General features: G+C 45.3%; 3 protein-coding genes across 10 annotated transcripts; 1 reads left to right on the top strand and 2 right to left on the bottom strand.

Annotated features, from left to right (window-relative positions):
- Positions 1-89: 89 nt before the first annotated feature.
- On the bottom strand, positions 90-6,946 carry dcaf11 (ddb1 and cul4 associated factor 11). The gene is made up of 15 exons (XM_057012205.1): positions 6,712-6,946; positions 6,230-6,425; positions 5,744-5,871; positions 5,440-5,558; positions 5,197-5,261; positions 5,019-5,119; positions 4,677-4,823; positions 4,150-4,204; positions 3,897-3,965; positions 3,735-3,792; positions 2,146-2,331; positions 1,910-2,063; positions 1,506-1,658; positions 1,191-1,297; positions 90-931 (listed from the first exon to the last, which is right to left on the bottom strand). The coding sequence occupies exons 2-15, from the start codon at positions 6,409-6,411 to the stop codon at positions 836-838; spliced, it is 1,620 nt and encodes a 539-aa protein (XP_056868185.1). The 5' UTR covers positions 6,412-6,425; positions 6,712-6,946; the 3' UTR covers positions 90-835.
- A 1,189-nt stretch (positions 6,947-8,135) lies between these two features.
- thtpa (thiamine triphosphatase) lies at positions 8,136-10,505 on the bottom strand. 4 transcript variants are annotated; one of them, XM_057012278.1, is made up of 4 exons: positions 10,295-10,505; positions 9,011-9,080; positions 8,442-8,921; positions 8,136-8,359 (listed from the first exon to the last, which is right to left on the bottom strand). In XM_057012278.1, the coding sequence occupies exons 2-4, from the start codon at positions 9,078-9,080 to the stop codon at positions 8,259-8,261; spliced, it is 651 nt and encodes a 216-aa protein (XP_056868258.1). In that variant the 5' UTR covers positions 10,295-10,505; the 3' UTR covers positions 8,136-8,258. The 4 variants fall into 4 exon arrangements, with proteins under 4 accessions (XP_056868258.1, XP_056868256.1, XP_056868257.1 ...); XM_057012276.1 differs by having other exon boundaries at positions 10,184-10,323; XM_057012277.1 differs by lacking the exon at positions 10,295-10,505 and adding an exon at positions 9,906-10,056.
- On the top strand, positions 10,126-24,758 carry zfhx2 (zinc finger homeobox 2). Of its 5 annotated transcripts, none has more exons than XM_057012135.1 (5): positions 10,126-10,351; positions 12,827-12,985; positions 14,548-14,602; positions 16,665-20,830; positions 21,741-24,758. In XM_057012135.1, the coding sequence occupies exons 3-5, from the start codon at positions 14,593-14,595 to the stop codon at positions 22,176-22,178; spliced, it is 4,614 nt and encodes a 1,537-aa protein (XP_056868115.1). In that variant the 5' UTR covers positions 10,126-10,351; positions 12,827-12,985; positions 14,548-14,592; the 3' UTR covers positions 22,179-24,758. The 5 variants fall into 5 exon arrangements, with proteins under 5 accessions (XP_056868115.1, XP_056868113.1, XP_056868112.1 ...); XM_057012133.1 differs by lacking the exon at positions 10,126-10,351 and adding an exon at positions 10,565-10,717; XM_057012132.1 differs by lacking the exon at positions 10,126-10,351 and adding an exon at positions 10,791-11,278.
- Positions 24,759-25,002: the final 244 nt, after the last annotated feature.

Genomic DNA, 25,002 nt, shown 5'->3' with positions numbered 1-25,002 from the left:
AAAACCACATAATGCTAATTTAATTTGGACTAAAGAAGTCATTTCCTGTTTGTAGCTCAGCAACAGCAACATGTTTTGGTTCATATTGATACTTTTAAAGAGAGGTTTTATTGTTTCTGCAAAACCCATTCACAGTGAAATATGGGCGTGATATAAATGTGACATGAGCATGTACAGATGGGCGTGTGTAATGTGAGCCACATAGACAGCTTCGCATCCTCAAATACTATAATTTGGAAATCACATAATCAAAACAAATACCTTTTGTCTAATTGTTTGAGAGCTTTTGTTACCTATACATCCCCATACTCCATATATGGATTTCCTTTGGACTACAGAGAGTCTAAAAGGCTTCGGCATTTAAAAAAAAACACTGCATGACCATAAGAAAATGAGAGCGTAGCTGAGCACCAAGAAGATGTCCAAGAACAGTTGGTGGAAGTGAAGCAATGACTCACGATGGCAGCACGACAGGAGGTTCACCACAGCAAAACCAGGTCAAAGCATCACAGCTAAAAATACACTCCCTGAACATCATTAAAATACTTTACATCTGTACAAAATCACCCCCCCCCCCCCACCAGCCTGAAATATTGGGCTGACTTCATTATGTCATTAACTTACCATTAAATGGGAAAATCACAAAGAGGTTTCAACTGCGGCCTCTTAATTTTTGCACGGAACAGCGAGGCAAAGAAAAACACTAACAGGGCCTCGATGCAAGAACACTGCGATCATACTATCATTACACTCATTAAGAGTCAGCATTGAAGAAAACATCACGTTAGTCCCAAACGCCTTGGAGGTCGGCCAATGTGTCCTCTGCGTTGATCAATTAGGTTCCTTCGACGCATGTTCGCCCGTCGCCTGCCTCCCTCTCCTCCAGAGGGTGAGTTTGTCTGTGCTCCCACATTCGCACGGCACCATCCCACTGTGAAGGAACAGACGCAGCAAAGACGTGACGCCACAAGGATGCGCCTCTACAAGGTACGTCACAGAGTAGCAATGATGTTGCTGAGAAGGTTTAAAGCTGACGGCCAGTGCGGGTTACAACTGCCCCGATTACAACGCAGATGCCCTTCATCGCTGTCATGTGAGACTGTGTTGCAAACAGCGTAATAACTGTGTAGCAGAATGTGTCCCGGCGGCCGCTCTTGGACTCCAGTAAAGGTGAATACGTTAACACTCACGGAGCTGCTGACGATGGTGTCCTCGTAGGGATGCCAGCTAACGTCCCTGACGCACGCATCGTGGCCGGACAGTTTGGAGACCACAGCACCCGTCAGCACATCATAAACTGTAAAGACGCACAAGATTATTACATTATTGTAAAAAGAAATCGTAAAAAGAAATCGTAATCCGACAACTTTACGATACAACAGTCCCGCTGCTTCGTTTGCTTCCGGTGGCGGCTGAAGACAAGCTAGTGGACGTTAACGTCGAGGTCCACGTTAATGCTAGCAGCACGAAAAAGACCCTTGTTTGATGCACACGGAGACACTCACTGACAATTTTGCCCGTAGAGCAGCCAGAGTAGATGAACCTCTGTCCTGTGCTGAACTCTGGCGAGAAGCGGCAGCGGATGAGTGTGTGCAGAACTCCATGACCCCGGTAGGTCATCACTGAGGTGTCTCCTGTCAGCTTGTGTTTCTTCAGGGCTAAATTAGACAGACGAATGTACAACTGCGCGTTACTTCCAGACTATCGTTTGCATTCGGCTAAAATGGTTTTAGGACGGTCAACTCCTGCCACTCTTCCCAACTCATCAGCCTTTGTTCTTCCCTCTTCTTTGTCATGACCCTCTATATTCAAAACACACGTCACTGTCACTACTCTTCTCTCCTGTTGTGCTCAAAGGTCTCTCCAACCTGCTGATTGAATCACTCCCAGCAGCCCTGTCTCTCCTCACCTCTCTGGGGAACCTGCTGCCAGCGATAATCCCAGTTTTGCTGGGTCACGGCCAGGCGCGAAGCTGCCAGCCCCTCTTTGGGGGAGAACTTCCTGATGTCCCAAAGCTTGATGGACTGATCCTTGGAGTTGCTGATGAGATATCGTGCATCGCCCTGGCAACGAAGCCCAGTAAACATCAGGAAGAGAAGACTATTAACAGAGAGATGGTTTGCCAGAGCTTTCCCTCCTCCGAACCTTGCTATGGATGAAGGTGATGCCGTCTCGGTGGCCAGCCAGATGACCAACCGGCTGCGGTCTGTCCTCCCGCAGGGTCCGCCTGTCCCACACCTTGCACAGAGCGTCATCGCTGCCAGAGAAGAGCAGCTGGGATGAGCTGTCCGCAAACGCCACTGCATTCACGTCGTCCTCGTGGGCATCAATCTGAAGAGAAACAGCCAAGGAAAAAAAGGTTTTAAAAAGTCCCGACTCTAACGTGTGAAGGGCGTGGAAGCCGGGATGGTGTCTGCAAAATGTCTCCATTGAGGGACAAAGAAGATGAGACCAGAGTAAAAAAGAAAAAAGGTGCCGTGCAAGAAAAGTATAACTGAGCTGGAGCCATGACTAATGGTCATGTGAAAATCTGACTTTTTACAATTTCTTTACAAAAAATCCCTTGTCTCAGAAGTGCGTTCCATATATTCGGCTCATAATTAACAAGGATACACCAGCAGACAGAGTCCTCTTGGGCTATAAACTAGCAATAATCTCAAGGGCAAACACGCAGCAAGTGAATTAGATGTTCTTTGAAGTCTGGGTCGAACCTTCAAACTCCCTGCCCTCAGTGAACTTTGGTAAAGTTTCCAAGAATGAAGAAAAGATAAACACATCATGTCAAAGGGTCAATTAAATCCATAAATAGAATTATTGGGGGATTAGCCTGTTCCAATTTAGCAATGTAACATTATTAGAGCAGCGGTCTGACCCAGAAGAACCGAGACCACAGCTCTTTAAACACAGCTTCTCTCTACGATGACTTGGTGGTGTATTTTTAAGGTTTACTGGACAAGCGTGTAGACAAAGGTTTGGATTACAGGAGCCACATGTTGGGAGAATGAACTCCAACTAGGTCCAATCTATCCACCTGTCCACGTTCTACCAATGGGACACACAACATGCAAAAACACGACAACAGCCATTAAGGAATGTTATTTTCCACGCGGTGGACACACATCGCGGTCCTGTCGTCATCCATTCTCAATGATTTGTGACAAGATTTGCATTTTTCCAGAGCTCTTCCCCTTCAGTGGAAGGTTTGGGAGGGCAAGAACCAGCGGCAGGACTCCAATCTGCTCCTCTGCACAAGGAGGAGGACGGGGAGCAAAAGCAGAACCCTTCGACTGGCCTCAGCAGGCAGCGCGTGTGCATGTTTCTGCATGAACGTCAACAGATTGGCCATTGGAGCCCAGTTCTCTTAGAGATGGGAGCAGATTCCTGCTGGGTGAATGTGACTGATATCAGAGTCTGGAGACGCTGTGGAGAAACTATGCTGCCTCTTGAGTAAATTGACAGAAATTGGATCATCCCGGACTCTCCTTTTTCCTCTTAAATCCTTAATGTGACTCTGACTCCCGTCCACAGTAGATTAACGAGTTTTTCCTCTCAGTTGCACAATCTAATCCGTTAAGGTTGATATCTGGAATATTTATTTAGATCTGGGAAGTGTGATTTAGGCGTCCCCATTAGTTGGTATTTATTTTCAGGAGTTTATATTTCCAGAACCAGACTCTTTAGCGAAACCGCGGCCCGACAGGACCCTAAAGTATCCCACAAACAAGTACACTAACCTTCAGCGTCCGTTTATTCTGCTCAAGGTCAAAGACGTACAGGCAGCCGTCATTTGCTCTGCGAACGGCGGAGAGACAAACCCAGTAAAATACAGTCCAATTTTCCCCCTCGACTTCAAATCAACAACATTGTGATTGATGAAAAGGACCGATTTTACTCACCCTCCAAGGATCTCATTGCCGTCTGTTGACACGGCCAGCGAGAACACACAGAACCGCCTCTCATCTGGACTGCAAGGGACAACACAGAGGCCGTTTACACTGCAGCAGGGACGCGTAGCATAGAGCCACAGCTACTGTTTGTCCTGCCCTCATCCCGCCCCGATGAGGAAATGCCCCCTGGTACGATGCCGTCGTTGGACGACAGCAATAACGAAACCACTTAAAGCTTAGGTCCCATGAGTGAGACACTCACCTGAGGTCCAGGGCGGTGTGGCTTTCACGGTCCCCATCTATGCTGCACAAATGAACTGGGACAAAGACGGAGACACAAAGAGTGACTGCACTGCATAAATAGAGCCCGCAGAAATGCTTGTGGTGTCATCACACCACCCTGTGTCAACACTCGCGCTGCCAAAGAGATTTTAATAAACCAAGAATAAACAAAATCCAAAAAAGCAGGTGGGCGTGTGTACTCAAAGCACAGCTGTTAATGTAACATTTCTGACTCAAATCTGGCATCTCTTGTCTTTTCTGATTGTTGCTAAGACGGGAATTTAGTCAGCGGTGCCTTTTAATAACCTGTTCCTCAAGTAAATGAGTAACTGGGAAAACACATCTGACGTTCTCAGCGGTTCTGTATCAGGTCATAATGGGGCTAAAAACGGTAAAAACTACTGCAATGTGCCATGATGAAGTTAAAGGGATGACCTCTCCCACTTTTTAGTGAAACTAGAAAAAGCTAATTAGAAGTAAGCGCTTGTAGAGGTCCACAGATCTTACTGTAGTCAGACCAGCTGGAGTAGAGCACATGATGGGCATCAGGGGTGAAGCAGACATCCAACACACTCCAGCCGACATCACGAGCCTTCACGGTTCGCCGCAGGTGGAAACGTCCTCTGGTGGTGTCGTACAATCGGATGTTCTGGTCTTTGTCAAGCAAAGGAGAAAATTATTGATCCAAATAAAGGTTCCGTCAGCCAAGAGGTTTCCTCTGGATATAAATTTAGCCAAAATGAGAGAAGGCCTCGTAAATCAATGAGGTCATACTACCACTACTAATATTGTACTTTTATGTAAAAAATAATAATATGTACAAAAGTGACACCAGAATGAGAAATTTACCTTGAGAGGCAGAAAGAAAGAGGGTCCCATCCTCACTGTACACACCGCAGAAAGCTTTCTGTTGATACGTATCCGAGTGAGACACGTAGTTCGGTAGAAAACTACAAAGCAACAAGAGTCACTATCACATAATCCGAGCACATTTGAAACATTTCCAAAGATTCGTTGAGACACGCACTGTGTGCGAATACGGCTGCACTCGCCGTGGGAAAAACTGGAGCCTCTGCATCTGCCCGTTTCTCTCTGAAAAGGAAAAACACGGATCAGGACACTTATGCAGGTCACTCAAACCCGTGACCACGGCTGAAAAGAACCAGTTCGCTGATTGTACAGTTGCTGCAGCATTTGACAAACACACTACCGACACTCATAAAAACATAGCCGTCAAATCCGAAGTGTATCTGATGTATTTCTGCCTGACCTCTGTGAGCATGTGCGTGAAACTGCGTCCCCCTTTCAGGGCCGAGGAGGCCGTGGCCAGCAGGATCTGAGTTCTGAGCTCACTCCGATCCACCTCACACGTGTCCGGTTGGGTGTCCACTGGAAAGACATTCAGGAAATGTCTGTGTTAGAGTTAGACATTGAAGAACTTGTCCCAGCTGTACAGTCTGATTCAACAAGGATTCTTTCCCTTTTCACTGCGGAACTACACTCTTAATAGTCTCCACTAATAGCATAAGGACTTTAGGAACATTAAAAAAAAACAGGGTAAGAGAAAAGATTACCTGGTGGATTGTAGCGGTCACCAAGGCGACCCTCCCAGGCTCCATCACTGTCCTCATCAGAGTCAGAATATGACTGGACCAGCTGAAGCCCGGTGGCTCCGCTGCCATGGACCAGTCTTACCTGGCCCCTGCAACACAAACACCACAGCAGGTCAGAACCCGCTCAATTTAAGTATAGTACACGGAATGTAAATAGTTTGCACATGAACATGTAAAGGTGGGACAGAGGTCCAACAGTGACACCTGTCCGAGTTAGACCTGCTCTTATTATGTGGGTTAAACTATAGTTTGTCAAGCAATTTAAATACTGTTGTAAACTTTCAAGATATAAGTGAATGTGACATGAGCGCCTAGTCAACCAGACACACAGATTTACGGAATATTACAGTGATTTCCACTGGGTTGTTAGAAGATTATCATGCAGATAACAGGCTGCCAATGGGAGGCCTAATACTTCCATATTGAGGTTTTCTAAACACAAATGACCTCCTCAGTAGGTAAGCCAGCACTTCGGCTAAGTCAACGTCCTCGTCTGCTGATGGCTGCCTGTCAGCTCTGCGACCGCGGCTGCTGCTCTGGTTCGGTTCCGGTGCTTCAGTCTGCTCAGCTGGGTTACCACTGGAAGAACCCCCTCCACCAGACATCCCAGAACTGGACTGGGAGCCCATAAGCTAAAGAGAGCCTGGCGGGGAGAATTGTAGAGAGGTTTTTAATGGTAGATTCAGAGTGAGGGAGTGGGTTCATTCGGTTCCAGAGTTGGGTCAGGGTCGATGACGACAACATCTGCGTTTTAAAATGTTGAAGTTATCATCCGTTACGTCCATCTCGTCGATTTAAGTACACGCCATACTAAGAAAGACAGTCGGCCAGTGTGACCCACACGGAATCGAAGCTTATTCTCATTCGAATTATTCACGGGGTTGGCTTTTGGTACGCTATCTAGCTAAATGCTAACAAGTGAGCGTTACCTGATCACTGCCAAAGGTCGTCTCGACAGCTCGCCAGTCTTGCTTTTATTGTGTCCCTGAAAAATTAACAATTCGGACAGCACACGGCTTCCAATCCGACCACTTTATGACCTTCAAGTCAAAAAAGGCTCCAGGTTTGACATATTTACCTACTAGGCTAACATTCTGGCCACAATCGCTATGTTGTTTACAATATGGGGAAAGCAGCGGTCACGTGACCAACTGTCTCTTTAACACACACCCCCCCTCTCTCTCTCACACACACACACACAATTTTTCAGTTTTCGATATTTTCTTTTTATTTAATCTCAAATTTGCTATACTATTAACGTGCATTGTATAAGAGTTTTAACATATCTTAGAATTTGAACTCATAAATTGAATTTGATCTTACAAATAAAACGACGATTGTCGATTGTTTTTAAATGTAAATTCCTCATATATCACACAAACACATAAACTTATGTATAAACTTTCAGTAAACATAGAGAAATCTCATGTTAATTCTGAAAATCTATTATTTTCTTTTAAAAAAGAAAAATAAATGTAGTTTTCTCTTTTTTTTTTTTTTACGAATGTCTATTAATCCTTATTCATTTGTCACTGCCTATAAATCTATCCATTTTAAAATTCCTCTTGTCATTTAAAGAGAAAACTTAATAAACTTGCACATTGACTGCATTTGGCTGAATTTGGTCGTCCAGAGAAACAAAACCGACGTGACAGCAGTGAAATAAGTGGTTAGTTTTTGGTGTGAAAAGAAGACTAGCATGCATGGGACAGAACATCGCCACCTCATCCTATCTGGTTGATTCCGGGCTAAGTTAGACCGGGTCCAGAGCTCTCACAGCCAGTGGCACGGTGGGATCTGCAGCTCCACCAGGAGGGTCCAACCCCACAGCTGGTGCATGGGGAGGGACATCCATAGCCAGCACACCGTCCACCAGCTCTCCACAGCTCTCCTGACTGAGAATGTCAGATCCTCTGTCCACTCATAGAATGTACAAAATTGCAGTATTTCCTCCTCAAGTGTGGATGAAAAGGGTGCGAGCTGGTGATTTAAGTGGATGTGTGAAAAGAAAAGAAAAGAGCAACATTTATCCAAGGTAGTTTTCTCTGTCAACTGGACTGGGTTTCTTCTCTTGAAGACGTTTCGCCTTCTATCCAGAAGGCTTCTTCAGTTCTGAAATCGCTGGGGAGAGAGCTTGAAAATATATAGCCCCTGTGGACCATTAGCATGCTAATGATCTGGGTGGTCACCTGAGAGTCGTTAGCAGGGTCGTTCGTCGGGTCGTTCACCTAGTTTCTGTTGAGGTGTCTCCCCTTTGTCTGCTGGATCACATGGTGGTGAGTCACTGGGTCTCCTGGAACCCACCCATACAATGACCTGGATGACTGAGAATTTACACAGACATCGAGCAACATTTATATTTTACATTTAAAATTTTTAATTCATTTACATTTTATTTTTATGTTGAAGCAACACAGCTTACAATTTTTAAAACCATCATATTTAATTTTTTTTACACAGTAAACAATCTAATAAATTACAGTACATGTTCACGTAAAAGTTTTGCATAGTGATCTGGGAGATTCCTTTCAAGAAAAACGTGCATTTTCCCTCTGATCCGCTGATTTCCTGTTAAACCTGAAGGGAAAAAAGACCAATGTGACTCAGAGATGGCAGCACACAAAATAGCGCATCCTTTTTTTTCATTTTGACAACTTACCCAACTTTTGAGCGATTCGTTCAATCCTCCCCAAAGCGGACTTGACGTCTCCTCCTTCTGGAACGAGAACTTCTATCTCACCTACGCTGTAACCAAAGTCGGCCTGGTCGAGATCCACGCGCACCCCCTCTTCTTCTAACACAAAAGACCGGCGTATTGTTGTAAACTCTGCAAAGCAAACGAGCTGAAACCGTTGCAGCCAAGCATCCTCTTCCTGCAGGGATGGTCCCCTCTCGCCATCCTCGTAATCTTTTATGACCTCTTTCACTTTCAGATGAATTTCAGACAGATTAGTAATCTCTTTATAGCGAGTACACAGTTCTCCCGCCACGTTGGTCTTTGCTGTCCTTTCGAATAGAGTTGGGCACTTCAGCTCCCAGCGTCCTTCACGCTCCCGCAGCCACGTGTCTGCCAAAGTCAGGTCAAACTGGGGGTTGTCAAAGTACTTGTCGTGAAACTGGCACTGAGTGACGGCAACTCCTGCGGAAGAGATACAGGCGATTTATCACGTGCAGAATGAAACCAGGCCCGATGATGGTGTGATGATGCGGACGGCTTTTAACACGTGCCTCCAATCTTCTCCAGGGTTTTAAGAGTATCAGCATTCCATAGAAATTTTCTTTCCACTTCCACACTCATCTGAAGGGACATAACAACAATGATATCAGAGGGAACGGTTACCTAGGTAACCGTGCCTGCAACCTGCTCTTAGACAATAAAATACAAATGAGAGATCTGTGACACGTATGCTACGTCGCAAATAAAGGCACCCACAAAAGGTGCAAGTTTAAATAAATATAAAGAATTTAAATGGATAGAAACCATTAAGTCCATTGAAATTCTGAGCAGACTTGCTTACCATTTCACACACTATGGATTTAGGCAATATCTTCTTGAGCAATCTAACACGTGACCAAGTTACAATTCCTGTTTGTATTGATTGTGTTTATTATTCTTTTTGTATTACATTGTCTATTGACCAGGTTTGTGTATTTTAAATGCCACTATTGACAAATAAACATGAATAAATGTCATTAATGTATGCAGAAAATATCAGCTAAAGTTAACATAATGACGCAACGACTGTATTAAGTAATTATGATTGCGACATTTGCCTCCTTCTGTAAGAGGACACGTTGAATTGTTTAAAAGGGGTTTTGTAAACAGCCACTTGTTTTTGCTGCGCTGCCATATCTGGAGGAAAGTGTCCTTGTAAGGTAAAGCAACTGCAATTAACCCTAATCTCATTGTGGCTTGGTTGCGAGTGTTTTGTTCTGTTTAGCATTATAACGTAGTTACACGGCTGAAATAAGAGCGCTCTGCACAGCCACACCTGTCATTGTAATCAGATTTGAGTCATTCAGCCCTGAGGAGCTGCCATTGCAGTCTTTAAGTAAAACCATTAAACTGAACCATTGTGACACAGATATCACTGGCCTTGTAATGTACTGCACTCCCACACACCTTCGCCAGGCGAGTCCTGAAAAATCCCAACAATTTGGCAACAGAATCTGAGCGTGAAATGAACCTGAGCAGCCTTCTGTACGCTGGTGGTTTATTTTAAACAGGCACAATTAGGGACACCTATCAGTGTATTCAGGCACATCACTTCCTGTCCCAGAAAAACGCAGGGACATGCCAACAGTGCAGCGTTAATCCTCTTCATAAATATTTATCCCACCTAAGATTTTCCCCTGTTGAGACGCGCCACACCTATGATTTGATTAAAAAAGACGTTTTACCATTTCGGTGTTAGCTTGCGTCCGCAGTCTTACGGCCGTTGATTACTCTTGAGCAATTTGTCAGACTGCGTCGATCTAAATTGGCAGATTGAGGAATCCCGTTTTATTTACCTCTTAATGAGAGGAGGACGAATGGTTTCATTTTTAAGGATCCTCCCTGGAATCTAGGTATCCGCTCACTTTCTCCACAGCACTGGCGTTTGTTATACTTTCGTGCATTGTCCACGTTCGTCAATAAGTAGATTTTGTTACAACATAAATGGATAATCTGTAATTTCTGCCGGGTTACATAAGGGATTTGATAGTCCTGTCTGTCCCTTCTGAATGTCAGATATCAGCCTTGGGGGGGGGGACTGTGGTCTGTTTACTAAAGGGAAGAGGGGAAGGATGGAGGGAGGGGGAGAATAGAGAGAGAGAGAGAGAGAGGGGGAGAGAGAGAGAGGGCAGGGAAGAAAACTTTTCACTTCTGAGGAGCCACGGAGGAAGCGTGCGTTGGTGTGCGTGTATGTGTGTGTTGGAGCGGCGACCATGCAGGTAAAAACACATTAGCTAATTGCTCTGAACTTAATTAAACGCCATTCGCGATCGCTTAATTGTGTTGATTTGGACGAGCCGAGTCGCCCCCGACCGATACCTCGAGTGATCGACGGATGGTGGGCGCATAAAAACGCGATCCTTTATACAAATCCAACATTAAATCTCAAACTTTTTCTGCCGCTTCGTCTCTTTCGCCCGTTCTCCCGACACCACCCCCATCGTCGAGGCAACCGCGGCACGAAATCGGCTCCAAGCAGCTTTTTAGCTTTTATTTATTTAGCCAATTACGGCGTGAAGGCGTGAAAAGATCATTTTAAATGGCCATGCGTCCCATCGTCATTATTTAAGGTGTGGATTGAGTGGTGGAAAGCTTGAAAAGGGGGTCTGTTGGACGTCGAGGGAGGAGGGGTGCGAGTGTTTTCTAACACATCTGTAAACGGAGCCCACGTTCATTAATTAAATGGCTTTACTTCGACTAGGCCTCAATTTGCGCTGTTGAGCAGTAGGCGGCGGGCGGCGCGATCCCAGATGCCCGATTGGCAGCCCACAATCAGAGGGGTAAGGCAACAACTCGAGGCCGAGGATTTTGTTTTGAAGTACATCGAGTGTGTTCTGAATCCGAGAGGAAGGCGGTCGGCGGATTGAAGCTGTAGTGCCCCCCTCCTCCGTGCACGTAGAGTCGGTAAGAGAGCCCAGATCGGCCACTTTGACACAGTTTGAGCAGCGGTTAATTATCTCTCTGCTAACAGGCTAGCTAGCAAAGTGACACGACTGTTTATTAGCTCAAGCCCTTTTGATTTTTCCCGACTTAATGGCCACTCAGCCTAACCCGAGCGCAGGACCGAGCCCAAAGCCTCTTTGCTTTCTGTTGCGCTTGACGAGAAGTGAGTTTTTACCACCGACGGATAACAACTGAGAGCTAATTAGCATTTACAGAATCGCGACTGTAATGCGACGTACGGGGGGTGGGGGTGTCGCAACCTAGCGTGCTGGCTAATTGATTCGTCTCTGCTCGGCATTGGTAATTACTCTTCCCATTAGCTGCTCAACTCGGCTCACAAACGCATGTTTCACCGCGTTTATGTAGCGTGGAGCTTGTAGATCACCTCTGAACGTGCTGGACTGTGTTCATGCGGACTTGTCGAATTAGAATGTGGGCATGGAGCTCGCTAGCTTGGTAATTGGCATGGCGAGGAAGTGAAGATTGTTGCTGTGTTGGTATTTCTGCTCGTGTCTATGAATTTCTGCGGTGCCTGTGAATTCGGGAGACCGGTGCTCGCTGCGGCGTGGCAAGCGAAGCCCGGAGCAAAGATCTCTCCCGTCGACTTGAAATCATGGGAGTAACAGTAATTTGATCATGTTGTCAAGCAAATTCCGTATAAGCGCAGTTCATTTTAATACTCGGGTTCTGTGGGCGGGACGGAGTTCTGGAATCCTATTGGTCAGCTGGGGGAATTGGTGCTTCAGTCACAATGTAGTCATTGTTAAATGTCAATTTTAGCATCCAATGGTTGCAGAGTGCAACCTAAACTGTACGGTTGCCTTAAGTAAATAGTAGTTGAGTGGCTTAAATGTGTGCAACCTTGTTGGAAAACTCACTGTAGGGGAATTTCAACTTAGCTTGACAAAGCTGGTGATCCTGCTCCCAGGTACTTTTAATTAACTCTTAGTACTTGTTGAAGGATACCCTAGTTGACATTTGAATGTGGGTTTAAAATGTCAAACACAGCATGCATGTGAAATGCTGCTCGCCCAACTAATTTAGCCCCCACCCCAGTTTTTTTTTTTTTTTTTTTTTTTTTTAACAACAATGATCTTTATCTGCAGTCAGCATTGCCTTGCAGGAGTTTCCCACAATATCTGTGCACAGACAGCGAAGGTGTATGTTGTCAGCAGAAAAACAAAAGAAGTGGAACAAAACAGAGGCAACTAAGGTGCAATATGTGACATATGAAGCAAGAGGAGCTTTCTATTAAACATGAAATGGGTTCTTTTAAAGCATGAAAAGTTGATTAACGCATTCTGAATCTGCTTTTTGACGTTGGAGCGGATGTTTTGCAGCAACACGGAGCTCTTCAGAAAGTAACATTAGTTTTTTTTCTACAGGAGGAGTCTGGAGAGACAGCGAGCAGTGAAAGCAATGGAGTGTCAGAGTGGTTGTGTCCTCTGTGCCAAAAACGACAAACGTGCAGGTCTTCTCTCTCTTTACATTTGACTCAGCAACACAGCGTTCTCCCCTCCTGCGTCGACAAACTGCTGGACATCGTAAGTGTGGCTTTGTGAGCCTGCGGCTTTCGTCTCGGCTCGCTTGTAGTATGTCGCACAGCAGGATTTGCACCTCACGTATTATCTGATAATTAGTTTTTGTATTTTAACCTACTTTATCAACTTAGTGGGCACTAAATAGATGCAAATGATCAGTCGCGTTGCGAGCTGCCGCATTTCAAAACAAATAAAAGTCCCAAGCTGCACAGAGACCAGCGCCTTGTGTTCCCAGCGTCTGAGGTGAAATTGAGATAGAATCAAATTATAGACAGTGCCGCAGTTTCTTTTGCCTTTTTTATTTTTTTATATTTATTCTTTTTTCATGTTTGTGTGATGTGGCTTTAGTGATGTGGTTGGTAACGTGGCTTAGTGGGAACTAAGGACGGGCTTCACCTGGCTTGAGAGGTGGATGTGACAGAGGGGAATGCAGGCGTTTGTAGTACGATGACGTGAGGAAAAAGTTAACATGTGCTGTAGAAATAAACACATTAAGCATAAAATACTACCCACAATGAACACACTCATCACAATGTCCATGATCAGATGAAATTCTTCCCTTTTTTCTACTTCTATTTCATCCCGGATCTCGACAAAAACCCACCTAAGTGTTTATATGTGCATGTAAACTACATTTATTCTGTTTACTGTTGAACGGAGCGAAAAGCTCGGGCTCGTCACGATAAAGCTGCCTTTCTTTTCATCACTGGTAACAAAAGAGGACTGTGGCCTCGTCATCCTCAGCCTCGCTCGCCTCCTCCTCTGATGATGACGTTGAAATCTATTCAACCTTCCTCCTGCTGGACATTCAGCGTCTGCTGTCTTTGCCCTTTTCCATTGTCTCCCTCTCTTCTCCTGTGGTTGACTTCAGCTCCTTCACGCGCAGCACCGAGACCAACATCTGACATCTTCATCACATAGAGTTATATCAGCAACTCTTGTTGCCACATTTTGATAAATGACAAATATACACAGGATGCGCTTCAGATGACCTTTTTTTCTTTATGCATTCTGACTCTTTGAATTTGTCTTGTCTGTAACTCACTCACGGACATGATTGCAAACGACGCATCTTTGACATTATTGTGGGTTTTGCTCCTTTAGCAGTTCATAATGTGACGCGTTAAGATGCTTTGGCAGCTTGGTTTAATGTTTAAAGGACGCTGACTTTTTTTCTGTCACTCCAATCTTCTTTTGACTAAAATAGGTGTCAAAAGGATGCTGCGGTTTTCAGGTCTCGCACTGTCATTTGCTCACACCTCTTTGCCAGTAACACACTGTGGTCCACGTTTATAGTCCACCTTAAAAATGGTTTACGGTGCACCGTTTGGTGTCGTAGAAGTCTCCAAAAGTGAAATGTGATTTCATTTTTGGAAGAATTGATGGATAATTGTTGAACATGTAGGCTCGGGTGATTAATTAAAGGCTCACATGAGGTCTCACTCTAAAACAAACCCCCAAATGTGCTGTTTAAAGGCAATGTCGTATTACGATCATCTGTAATGTGTGACCGCAGAGTATTTGTCGGGTGTCAATTTTGCTGACTGCCTTTCCTTTTTGTTCAGGCTGTTCTAAAACGAGCTGCCAGTGGAGAAGACAAAGGTGTTCAAATGTCTGCAGGTGAGTGTTAGAGTGTTATCATGGTTAGAATGTGGCTGCACATGTGGTTTAGTAGAAAATGGATCTGGATTTTATTCTATTGTATATTGCTCACTAATAGACAGTGCTGAATGGGAGTATATAATTGTGTTTGGGATCATATATTCCAGCCTGCGGAGGAGAGGAGCTGCTTCACTCGCTCATCTGCTGATGTTAATGTCACTTTTCAGAAACTGCAGGTTACAGGATGCAGAGATGTTTGACGAAAACAAATCTACTTATTTAAGTAATCTTATTTTGAAACATACAGAGGTACACTCCATGTATGCGTTATATGTGCATTGTTTGGAGCAGGTTTTCCCTATAAATGGAATTACTGCGAGGAGGTCAGTGAAGGAGGCCACCGAGACGCCTAATAAGTAGAGAGGAAATGTGACAGATTGAGTAATCTTGCATCTTCTTGGTAACCTGGTTTATCCTGCAGGACATGAAAGATTTAATGTTGTGAATATTGTCAAAATATCCACTTTTTTAAAAACTCATTTGCATTATTTTCTTAATATTAAGGGGGCATTCATTTCATTGGGTTCTGTGTATTTGTGCTGGTTGCATTTTTGGCTGTGTAATTTATTACACACGTTCAGGTACGAGCCAACTTTTTCTATTAATTTGCCTCCTCCTTCACCTCCACGATCCAAACAGGATGTTTGGTCACCTCTGGTTGGATGGGAAAGTTAGATTTTATAGCCTGATGTTTCCAGTATTAGCTGGTAAAGTTAGACGGAGACACTAGTTGCACGTCTCCTGTCATCCTTTGCCAACCACAGGAGGCAAAGAAGATGAGAAAAAGTTGTTCCATCTATATTGATGTTGAAATTGGGCTTATTGCGCTCAATTAGATCATGTCATGTTTTTACTAGGCAACTGGGACACCACTCCCATGCTAGATGCGTCTCTGCTTCTTTTTCTGTGGAGAAGCATTCATGTTCCTCCACCCTGGTCCTCAGCTCTCCTGCCTGTTTACATTTGCAGGCCCTTTATTTAATAGCCCAGAATGAATGAAGTGAAATCAGAAATTATTTGCAATTTGTTTTTTTTAAAGTGACTAAATACTGCACAGATAAATATTCAGGTTCTTTCCCTATGACCTTTGAACTTTTGTTCAAGCGGGGGGAGGGGTTGACTAAATTTGGGTCCACCTGTGGTAAACTCACCTGACTGGGTGTGAGTTTATAAGACACACTCGTCTATAGAATGTCCCTCACACGGCTGCCAGTTGAAACCTTGAGGCCAGTAGAACGTCCTCAGGGGACGAGATTAGATGGACCCGAGGGTCCCGGGAGAACGTTGGCCTCCATCATTTTGAAATGGAAGAAGATTGGACCGACCAGGACTCTTTTCCGAGCTGGCTGTCCGACCACACTGAGCTATCTGGGGAGAAGGATCTTAGTAAGAGAAGTGACCAAGACCCAGAGACTGTGCTGAGGTCCAGAAGGTAGACCTACTGGACTTTTTAGCCAAAAAGAAGCATCTTCTTTGGAAAATACACATAAAACTAACACCTGCAGGACTCTCGGGCTGTGAAACAGAGACGTGTTTGGAATTTTTCATTTGTCATGTGTTGAGGAAACCAGGTAGACGGGCCAGAGGTTCACTTTCCAACAAGACAATGACCCAAAGCTTGGAGCAGAGCCGACCCAGGAGGGGCTTTGGGACACCTGTGTGAATGTCCTTTAGTGGTCCAGCTAGAGCCGTGACATGCAGAGACCTGGAAATGTCTGTACGCAGACGTGTCTGACCCGACAGTTTCAGAGGATCTGCAAAAAACAACACGCAAATATTTTCAAATCCAGGTGGTTTCAAATCCAGGTGGCCTCAAACCAAAAAAGACTGGAAGCCAAAAGTGCTGCCAAAGGTGCTTCAGCAGAGCACTGGCTAAAATATCTGAATGCTTGTCATTGCAGTAATTTCTCTTTATCTTTTTCCATTCGTGTGGGTGTGTGTGTGGGGGGGGGGGTGTCACATGAGAAGGAACAGGTGAATGTGGTTGTATTCATTTAACTGTCATATTTATTTTTATTAGATGCTGAACTGTCACAACCGAAGAACCCTGAAGACCTTTTTTCAGAGCCCTGCCAGCTTAGTCACGGTTCAGAAGTTGTCCCAGCCTTTGGAGAGAAAGAGATGGAGGAAGAGACCGTAATGGAGCGGGAGAGAGATGACACTGAGCAAGATGATGGTGGAACTCATCTTACTGGAGCCAAACGGCAAAATCCATCTGAAAAGGCAGAAACTCCAGATGCTTGTGAGAATCTGCTGGGTGAAAATGGCGTCTCACCTGACAGTAACACCCAGTCGTTCATGTGCAATGCCTGCCTGGAAACCTTCCCCAACAAAACTGCCTTGAGTGTTCATTACAATTCTGCCTCACACATTCACAGGATGGCAACAGGCTCTGCCAAACAAGGTGCAGAAAATGATCCGCCAACTCCTGCTGTCCCCGTCTTGTCTCGACCATATATATCAAACAAACCCTACCAGTGTGCTATATGTCGAGTCTCGTACAATCATGCCATCACCCTCGAGAGCCATATGAAATCTGTTTTGCATCAGTCCCGCTGCAGGAACGCGGGAATAGTTGCACAAAGTGCGACCTCTGCAGCGGGCTGCTTGGGAGGCGGCTCGACCACGACGCAGAATACGGTTGTGTCCACGTCTGCAATCGGAACCAGCCAGTTGGATACCACTACCACTTGTGCTACTTCTGGGACATTAATGGTGGCTGCTTCAAAAGGTGGAGAGCAGGTTCAGAGTTCACAGGTGTCTCCCTCCCTACTGGCCTCCCCTGTAGCCTCCGCTCAGGCAATGTCAGCCTTCCTCACCCTTCTCACATCTAGCCCCAACACCCTCTCCCACTCCCTTCTCCCTTCCTTATTTGCGACCAGTGCTGCATCTGGTGCTGCTGTGCCACAGCTCATGCCTCAGCCTCAAATGCTCATGCCATTGATCTTGAACGGACTCCAAGCCCAAACGCAGCAGCACCTAGAGAGCCCACAAGGTCAGCTCCTTACCCAGTGCGTGCCATTTGTAGGTCTCAGCACAGCCCAACAAGCCCTCTTAACCCAAAGATTATGTAGCTTACAGAGCCAGTGGCCATCGTCAGGAGTGCCCGCGATTATCCAGCCAAGTCCCGAAGAGCAAAAGCAAAATGCAAAGCTTGAGGCCGAACAAAAGACCGTGGAGGGTAAAGACGAGAAAGCCTCGGATCAGATTAAGCGCGGCGATGAGCCATCCGCTGAAGACGTTAAAGCAGAAATGCCCAAGCAAAATGGTGGCAAAGAAATGAACGAGTGCCCGAATACGGAAGGCAAATTAAAGGTTGAGAACGATGCTGACGATGGAATGGAACATAAAGACGGGGACGGCGTCGCTGGACGGTTGGACGTAGAGAATGCTAAAACATCTAGCCAGTGTCTCTCACCCGTGAGCACAGAGAGAGGCCTCCGCAACAAGACGCACTCGCCAACAACCTCTCTTCCCAGTAATTCCAGCCTCAGTCCTGTACATTTAAACCTTACACTTAGCCCCGACTCCACTCCCCAGAAATCTCAGTCGGGCACCAGCCCCTGCGAATCTCTCGGCACCCCAAAGTACAGCCCTAAATCCAATCCCTTCACCAATCACCAGACTCGATCGTGGTGCGTCACACTTGAAAACCTTCGTTCAGACCTTCCGGCCCTCTCGGTGTTTCAGTCGGAGGTCCTGTGGGCGTTCTTCGAGTCGCGTAGCGAAGCCGACGCCGCGAGTCCTCCCCGCGAGGACTGCGAGGCGCTGGGAAGAGAGGTGGGGCTCTCGGAAGAGGAGGTGCGAAAATGGCTGCGCCAGGCCAGATTTTCAAAGCAGAGGAAGAGGGCGGCGGATTCGGACCACCTGCAAGGTGCGACGGGATTCACCAGGCACAGTCAAAGTTCTGACAACGAATACGATGATGAGGAGCACTCGCTGATCATAGCAGAAGGCGAAGACGACGCTGAAGCTTCAGGCAGCCAGGCAATAGATTTATCAAGTACAAGAGCGAAACACAAACGGAAAGATTTAGCCAAGGGGGCTCAAGGTGATTCCTGTCTCACCTCTGACTCGGAGAATGAGGTGTACACCTCTGTCATCGTTACCGACGAGGAAAGTCAGAATGGGTCCGTGAGGGAGTGTCCAGAGAGTCCTGCTAAAAGTGACGCGCAGGCGGAGGTCCAAGTGGACAAAGGCTCGGCCGGGGGAAAGGTCCTGCGCTCCACAACCGTGTTCCTCTCTGATGCCGAAGACGAGTACGAGGAGGACGAGGGCGAGAGGTCAAAGAGGAAAAAACGAAAACGAGAGCTGGAAAACGATGAGGTCGAGGTTAAAAAAGAGAGGCAGCACCCAGATGTGGACCTAGAGCTGGAGGCGCAAGGGGATCCCCCGGGTTCAGTGTTGCACGTGTTGAACCACCCCGAGCTTCCACCCGGGGCCCTCCACCCGCTGCCTTTGTCCATCACTCCCTTTTCTACTCAGTTCATCAGTCCCTATGTCCTCTCGCTTACGCCCGCTGTAGATGGGAGCAAAGTGCCCGTCTTTCCAAACCCGCCAACTATCACTCGCTTCTCTGACGCTCTTCTCTCGCACTCCATTTCCTCTCTTCACCAGCCTCAGTACTTGTCCAACGGTGATGACTGTGAATCCGCTCTAGACCTGAGCATGGGAAAAAACAACTCAAAATCTGCTTCTTCTTCATCCTTGGCTGATAAAATCGCCGCGCAGAAGGGTCAGTTGCTGGACGGACTCGGCCTGAGGCCCACGTCCAAAGGCCTCGTGGTCGTCCAGGTGAAACCTGAATCTCCTATTTCCTTGACGTCTTCCAAAAGTACTTTGAATCTCATGGGCTGCAATAATGTAACAAAGTCTAATATTTACACGAAAACCCCTGAGAAAATGTGTTCCGCATTATTGGAAAGGGAGCGAGTAAAGGAAAGGGAAAAGGAACAGGAGCAACAGCAGAGGAAATCAAAAGGAAAGCGATATCGGGACATGAGGCGTTCGAGGACCATTATTCAAGCCGAACAACTCGACATTCTGTATGGCTGCTATTTTAAAGATGCAAATCCTGGTAAACACGAGTTTGAACAGATTTCTGAGTGGGTCAACCTTCCCAAAAAGGTGGTCCAAATTTGGTTCCAGAACATGAGGGCGAGGGAACGAAAAGGTGAGGTGAGGTTCATCAGCGACGGGATGCTGGCAGCTGTTGGCAAACCTCTCATTAAATTTACCTGGCCTCTCTCGAAGCCCATCTTCTCCAATAAACCGCCTCCGAACAACCCCGGGTCTGTGACTGCGACTCCAATTGTTCGCACTCTCTTAAAGATAGAAAAAGAGCCAGTAAATGAAACGGTAAAGTCCCCCGTGGTGAAAAAAGCCACCCCGGTTCCCATCAAGCCGAAAGAGGTTCTTTATCCTACCACAGCCTCCTCTGTGAGCGGCAGCACTTCTGTAGTGCCAAAGAGCAAGGTGGAGACTGCCAGCACTGTCCCTGCAGTTAAAGTGACACCCAAGGTCAATACCTCTGTACCCGTAGCAGCACCAAAGGATCCAGCCCCCGTTGCCCCGCGTTCAGACCCCAAACAGAAGCCAGAGGAAGAGAGCGAGGAAGAGGAGACCGATGATGAAAAAGACGACACCGAGATGGGGCCAGGACCGGGGACCACGAACCGCATGGTTCCCAAGCTGCCCACAACTCCAATTAACAACAGACCCGCTGCCACGGCAGGCATGCCACAAAAACAGAACGGGCTCAACTACTGGGCACCTAAGGTTCCAATAAAAATCAACACGCTGTCTAGAGAGCAGCTGGCTCTTCCAGCTCACATAACTCTAACTTCCCGTACAATAGTCCCCCCTCCCACCCCTAGTATTGCACCAGTCAGCCCAAATACGCCCAACTCGGCCAAAGTATCAAGCCCCTCCACCCCAGTGGTGAGTAAATCGAGCCCAACAGAAAGCAGCTTCCTGTCCCACTCATCCAGTCGTAGGCCTCGCACCCACTTGTCCTGCCTGCAGCTGTCTATTCTGCAGTCCTGTTACGAAACCTGTGCTCACCCTAATGCCATGGAGTGTGAGGCAATTGGCACTGAGCTCAACCTGCCTCTCAAGGTGGTGCAAATCTGGTTCCAAAACACCAGAGCCAAGGAAAAGCGCTGGAGGCTGCAGCAAGAAAAAATGGTGAGATGACTTGTAGAATTTCAGAACTTTAAGAATTAGGGGGGGGAAATGAACTGGTTTATTTAGTGCATTTATTATTGATGCATTTGCTAAATGGGACCTTAAAAGTGGAAGTCATGGAGGCAGGATCAAATTCATTATTCATGATTATTTACTGACAAACACAAGCTTCATATGCTTCCTATAGGATTAATTGTCTTGGTAAATGACTGTTTGCTTCTAAATAGTAATACTTTGGTCAAACTTTCCGATGAATATTTTGACCGTTTGTAGATCTAATTCACATATTTCTGTATAAAACCAAATTTGAATATTTCAGCCAATCAGAAAATGCTTAGGAAGCTGGGATAAATTCAGAAAACTTGATTTATGGAAAATTGTATGGAAAATTTGGGATGGCATAAAGGGCTTGTTAGAGTAGGGGAACCACCAGTAGAATACTAGGGGAAGGCAGCTCCTCCCCCAGGAGGACGGCAGCCGTCGACAGCGGCCTCCGGACTTACGCTGTGACTCTTCAACTGCTTTGAGTTGTGTACTGTAAAACTAATCCGTTGTGCACTCATCTGCAGCTGTCAGCCAAACTAGTTCTACTGGGTGACATCATGTTTTGGAATATCTGAAGTTGAAGCACAACCAGCTCCTTTTTTGGAGTGATTTATTAACCTTTTCACTGTCGGATCGGCAGTTTTTTCATAAAGGACGGAAACCTTTGCAGATCGCAATGATCTGATTGATCTGTCCAATTTTGATGCCCTTTCCCTGAAGGCAGCATTTTGCAAATTTAAACAATTATAAAAAATAGAGAGAGATGTGTGTGCGTGAAAGATTTTGACGTTGATATAAAGTGCCTAAACTTGTTCAGCGTGTCCCCCTGCCTGACCTTTTCCATCCCTCTCTGTCCCACGGCCAGTCTCCTCTGTCAGGTGGACAAGTGGACATGAGCTCAGGAGGCTACCTGCAGTACAACGCTCTCAAAGCCAATCGTCCAATTCTGCCAAAACCTGTTCAGCTGACGGTCACCGAATCTCCAGCTTCCCCGATACCCGGCCAGTCGGTGACAAAGGAGACCCTGACGGGTCATTGCAATGCTTGCAACGTCTCCTTTGAGTCCCGGGCTGCAGCCAGGGCCCACGTGTTCTCTCCACGCCATCTGGCAACCCTGAGAACCACTAACTTTGGCCAGCCACCCACGCTCACCAACAAGAACGGGGCCGGTAATGGCGGACCTGGCAGTAGCGTGGCGGGCTCCAAGGGCCCTCACTCCACTCCACTAAACAGTTCTGCTGCTGGATCTGGGGGGGAAACTGTTTCTGATTTGCCTGCACCAACGGCCACCAGCAAGAGTTAAAAGACCCAGATCAGGATTGGTCTGTACACTGACTATTCTTGGACCCATTTGGGCTCCTCGGATTTTAATAAACTATTTTGAGCACTAATCCTCAAAAGCTAATATTGATTAGTTTTTGAAGTTGGCTCCCCCACTGCACCTGCTATCCTATGCTGAACCTTCACTGACTTGAAATCCTTTTATCTATCGAGTTCACCTGGATTTCAGACTCTTTCCATGTGCTGCTTTACACTTAATCGGTTGCTGTTTGATACGTAATGAACACATCTCAATTCACCCTCCTTTCCTCACACTTTTACTACCGATATTTCTGGTCCTAAGCCTGTGAGTATGTGTTGCGTTGCTGCGGTGACCTTCCTATCATTTTTAAAGGCACTCTACTTGCCAGTCTTGAACTTAAAAACTGGTGCAAAAGTGCGTTTCCTCTTCAGAAGCAGTCGTGTAGACCTGCAAACACTTTTTTGGGATAATGACGTGAAATACTCAGTTTGCGCCTGTGGAATTGTTTTTACTCATGGTTACTTTTTATTTTTCCGACAACATTTCCTTGGATATTTTATGACTGGATTGAATCATTGGGAGATGAAGTGGCGTTGGATGTTTTATTTTGCTATGGGAGTTTGAACTGAAGAGTGTTGTCTGCTTTTTGGGGATGTAGAGCGGTACTTTAGAGTGAGCAGGGCGGTTGAATTGTCCCTGTTGAGATGTTCATTCAGTAGACTCATGACAATCCAAATAGATGGGGCAAAAAGAGGCTGGGGAAAGAAAAATCTTGGCATACTGCACTTTGACACATTTTACATTTAATTTTTTTTAAAAAGCATTCTAATGCAGGTGTCTCGCATAAAAAAAAGATACGTTAATGCATGTTGGATGCCTTAAAACACATCGAATAAATTGATTTTTGCTAGTCTAATGAAACATTAAATTCTAAGCATATTGTGCTTGAAGCACAGCTGATATATAGAATGAAGAGTTGTTTCAAAATGTTTTTATATCAAGCATTCGGGGAAATGAATGTCATGTCCTGTTTCTAGATCCTTGCAGTTAAGCCTCTACCTGTTCTCCTTATTTTGGCCAAGGACTCGCTCTCTTATTTTACAACTCCTGTTTGGGTCCCGTGGATTTCAGCTTCCCCCCAACTGGTCGAATTATATCTTGAAATATATAGCTCTTCGAAACCGATTTGGGCTTTTCAGCTACTGTAGGTGTGTTCTACCTATGACAGCCTTAAGAAGAAACCCCACCACAGCTATAAATTCAAGCCCGGGTTTTCTTCAGCTAATTCCGTTGAGTTTTAATCCCGAGAGTCCTTCGCACCAGGAGTCCAGTTTTACAGTTTTTGCCAATGAATACTGTGTGTACGACGGGAGAGTTAAAAGTACTTGTGCTATTTACGTCAATATTTATACAGATGACCATAGGAGCAATTAAAAGCTGGTCTAAGAGATTTCTATTAAGGTCAAAAGCCAACTCTAAAAATATTAGGTGAGCAGGGGTTGAGCTGGGCTGTTTATCCCCTTGGGTGATTTGCGCTAATCACTAAATCTGGTAACGTATGTACTGTGAAATGAAATCTAATGTTTGAAAACCATTACAAGGGAGAAAGTCGGGTATTGCCAGTATCCTTAAGGGATTGATGGACATGCAGGTATTGTCAAATTGGGAAATTTTAAATGTTTTCAAATGAGAGCTAACAAGACGGTGCTGTGTTGAAGGACACGTAACATACTAAAGATGTTTTCCTTGACTTTAAGTTTTATATTAATGTTACTGTTGATACTTTTAACAAAATGCAAAACTAAATCATAAACTTTTTTAAATAAATATATTGAAAAAAAAAAAGTTATTCCAAAGTTATCCTCCCTTTGCTTTCTGTCATACAGAAACCAAAAAGCAATCTTGAGGTCGACAGAGAGCAGGAGAGGCATTCATAAATGCAAACTGTAAAGAACATCTCACAGCTTGACACTTGCACTAGCCCACAATTTTTGCACAAGCTACAGACATTTCAAATGAACACAGCCATTAACGAAACATTCAGAGTCACTCGGTGTGCTTTGTGAAACGAGGAGAGTTACAATGTCTTTTTTCATGACTTATATCTTTTGCTCCTCTTTCTAAACTCTGTTGTTTGCAAAAGTACTGGAGTGCTTCAATTTACAGACTGGGATTACACACGTGCACACAAACGCGCAAACATGCTCTTGTACTGTCCAAAATAGATTTTAATGGAGATCTGCTTTTTATTTCTCTCTTTCATTGTCACTTTTGAGTTTCACTATTGTTATAACCATAACTACTACTTATGTGTTTTATCATTACTACTCATTATTGTTTTTGTTATTGTTATTATTATTATTATTATTATTGACCCATAATGGTTTTAAATGCCACCTCTTCTCAAAACAATATGGTATTCCTCTGGATATTGAACAATAATAGTGGCAGTGTTGTTATGAATTGTTAGTTTTGATTAAGCTTATTTTATTCCTCACTCGTACTTGCCTTTTGTGTTTGGTCTCCATTATGCTTTCTTTGATATACAGAAAAGGAAATAAAAACCAGTTGAAAAAAGCACACCCGAGTATGGAATGTTTGCCTTTCTGTGTCAAGGGTTAAACAGACTACCTTTTATGATCCAATGTGCTCTGTGGTGTAGTGTTCTTCTCCAGTATATCACAGAAATTTAGCATATGGAATAGACCTTGGATTTTCATTGCTCGCTTCGCAGACCTGGGTATGAATATTAATATACTTCACAACCGCTTTTGCCTGTCCACACAGGAGAGGCACGCGTTTGACTGACAGGGCCGTGAGCCAA

Source organism: Takifugu flavidus, chromosome 17 (genome assembly GCF_003711565.1).
Source record: "Takifugu flavidus isolate HTHZ2018 chromosome 17, ASM371156v2, whole genome shotgun sequence".
In the NCBI taxonomy this organism is placed as follows: domain Eukaryota; kingdom Metazoa; phylum Chordata; class Actinopteri; order Tetraodontiformes; family Tetraodontidae; genus Takifugu; species Takifugu flavidus.
The sequence above is the reverse complement of the archived record's forward strand: the minus strand, read 5'-3'. Positions and strand labels throughout refer to the sequence as shown.

What these genes read in the sequence shown, in the direction of transcription:
- dcaf11 (XM_057012205.1), bottom strand. Translation starts at nt 6,411, where the DNA reads ATGGGCTCCCAGTCCAGTTCTGGGATGTCTGGTGGAGGGGGTTCTTCC. An exon ending in TCACCTTCATCCATAGCAAG is followed by an intron (nt 2,064 to 2,145) that starts GTTCGGAGGAGG and finishes CTTCGTTGCCAG; the next exon opens with GGCGATGCACGATATCTCAT. An exon ending in GCAGCAGGTTCCCCAGAGAG is followed by an intron (nt 1,659 to 1,909) that starts GTGAGGAGAGAC and finishes TGTCTAATTTAG; the next exon opens with CCCTGAAGAAACACAAGCTG.
- thtpa (XM_057012275.1), bottom strand. Translation starts at nt 9,092, where the DNA reads ATGTCCCTTCAGATGAGTGTGGAAGTGGAAAGAAAATTTCTATGGAAT. An exon ending in AACCCTGGAGAAGATTGGAG is followed by an intron (nt 8,922 to 9,010) that starts GCACGTGTTAAA and finishes TCTCTTCCGCAG; the next exon opens with GAGTTGCCGTCACTCAGTGC. An exon ending in ACGAATCGCTCAAAAGTTGG is followed by an intron (nt 8,360 to 8,441) that starts GTAAGTTGTCAA and finishes TTTTCCCTTCAG; the next exon opens with GTTTAACAGGAAATCAGCGG.
- zfhx2 (XM_057012131.1), top strand. Translation starts at nt 12,604, where the DNA reads ATGTTGTCAGCAGAAAAACAAAAGAAGTGGAACAAAACAGAGGCAACT. An exon ending in ACAAAACAGAGGCAACTAAG is followed by an intron (nt 12,655 to 12,826) that starts GTGCAATATGTG and finishes TTTTTTCTACAG; the next exon opens with GAGGAGTCTGGAGAGACAGC. An exon ending in TCGACAAACTGCTGGACATC is followed by an intron (nt 12,986 to 14,547) that starts GTAAGTGTGGCT and finishes CTTTTTGTTCAG; the next exon opens with GCTGTTCTAAAACGAGCTGC.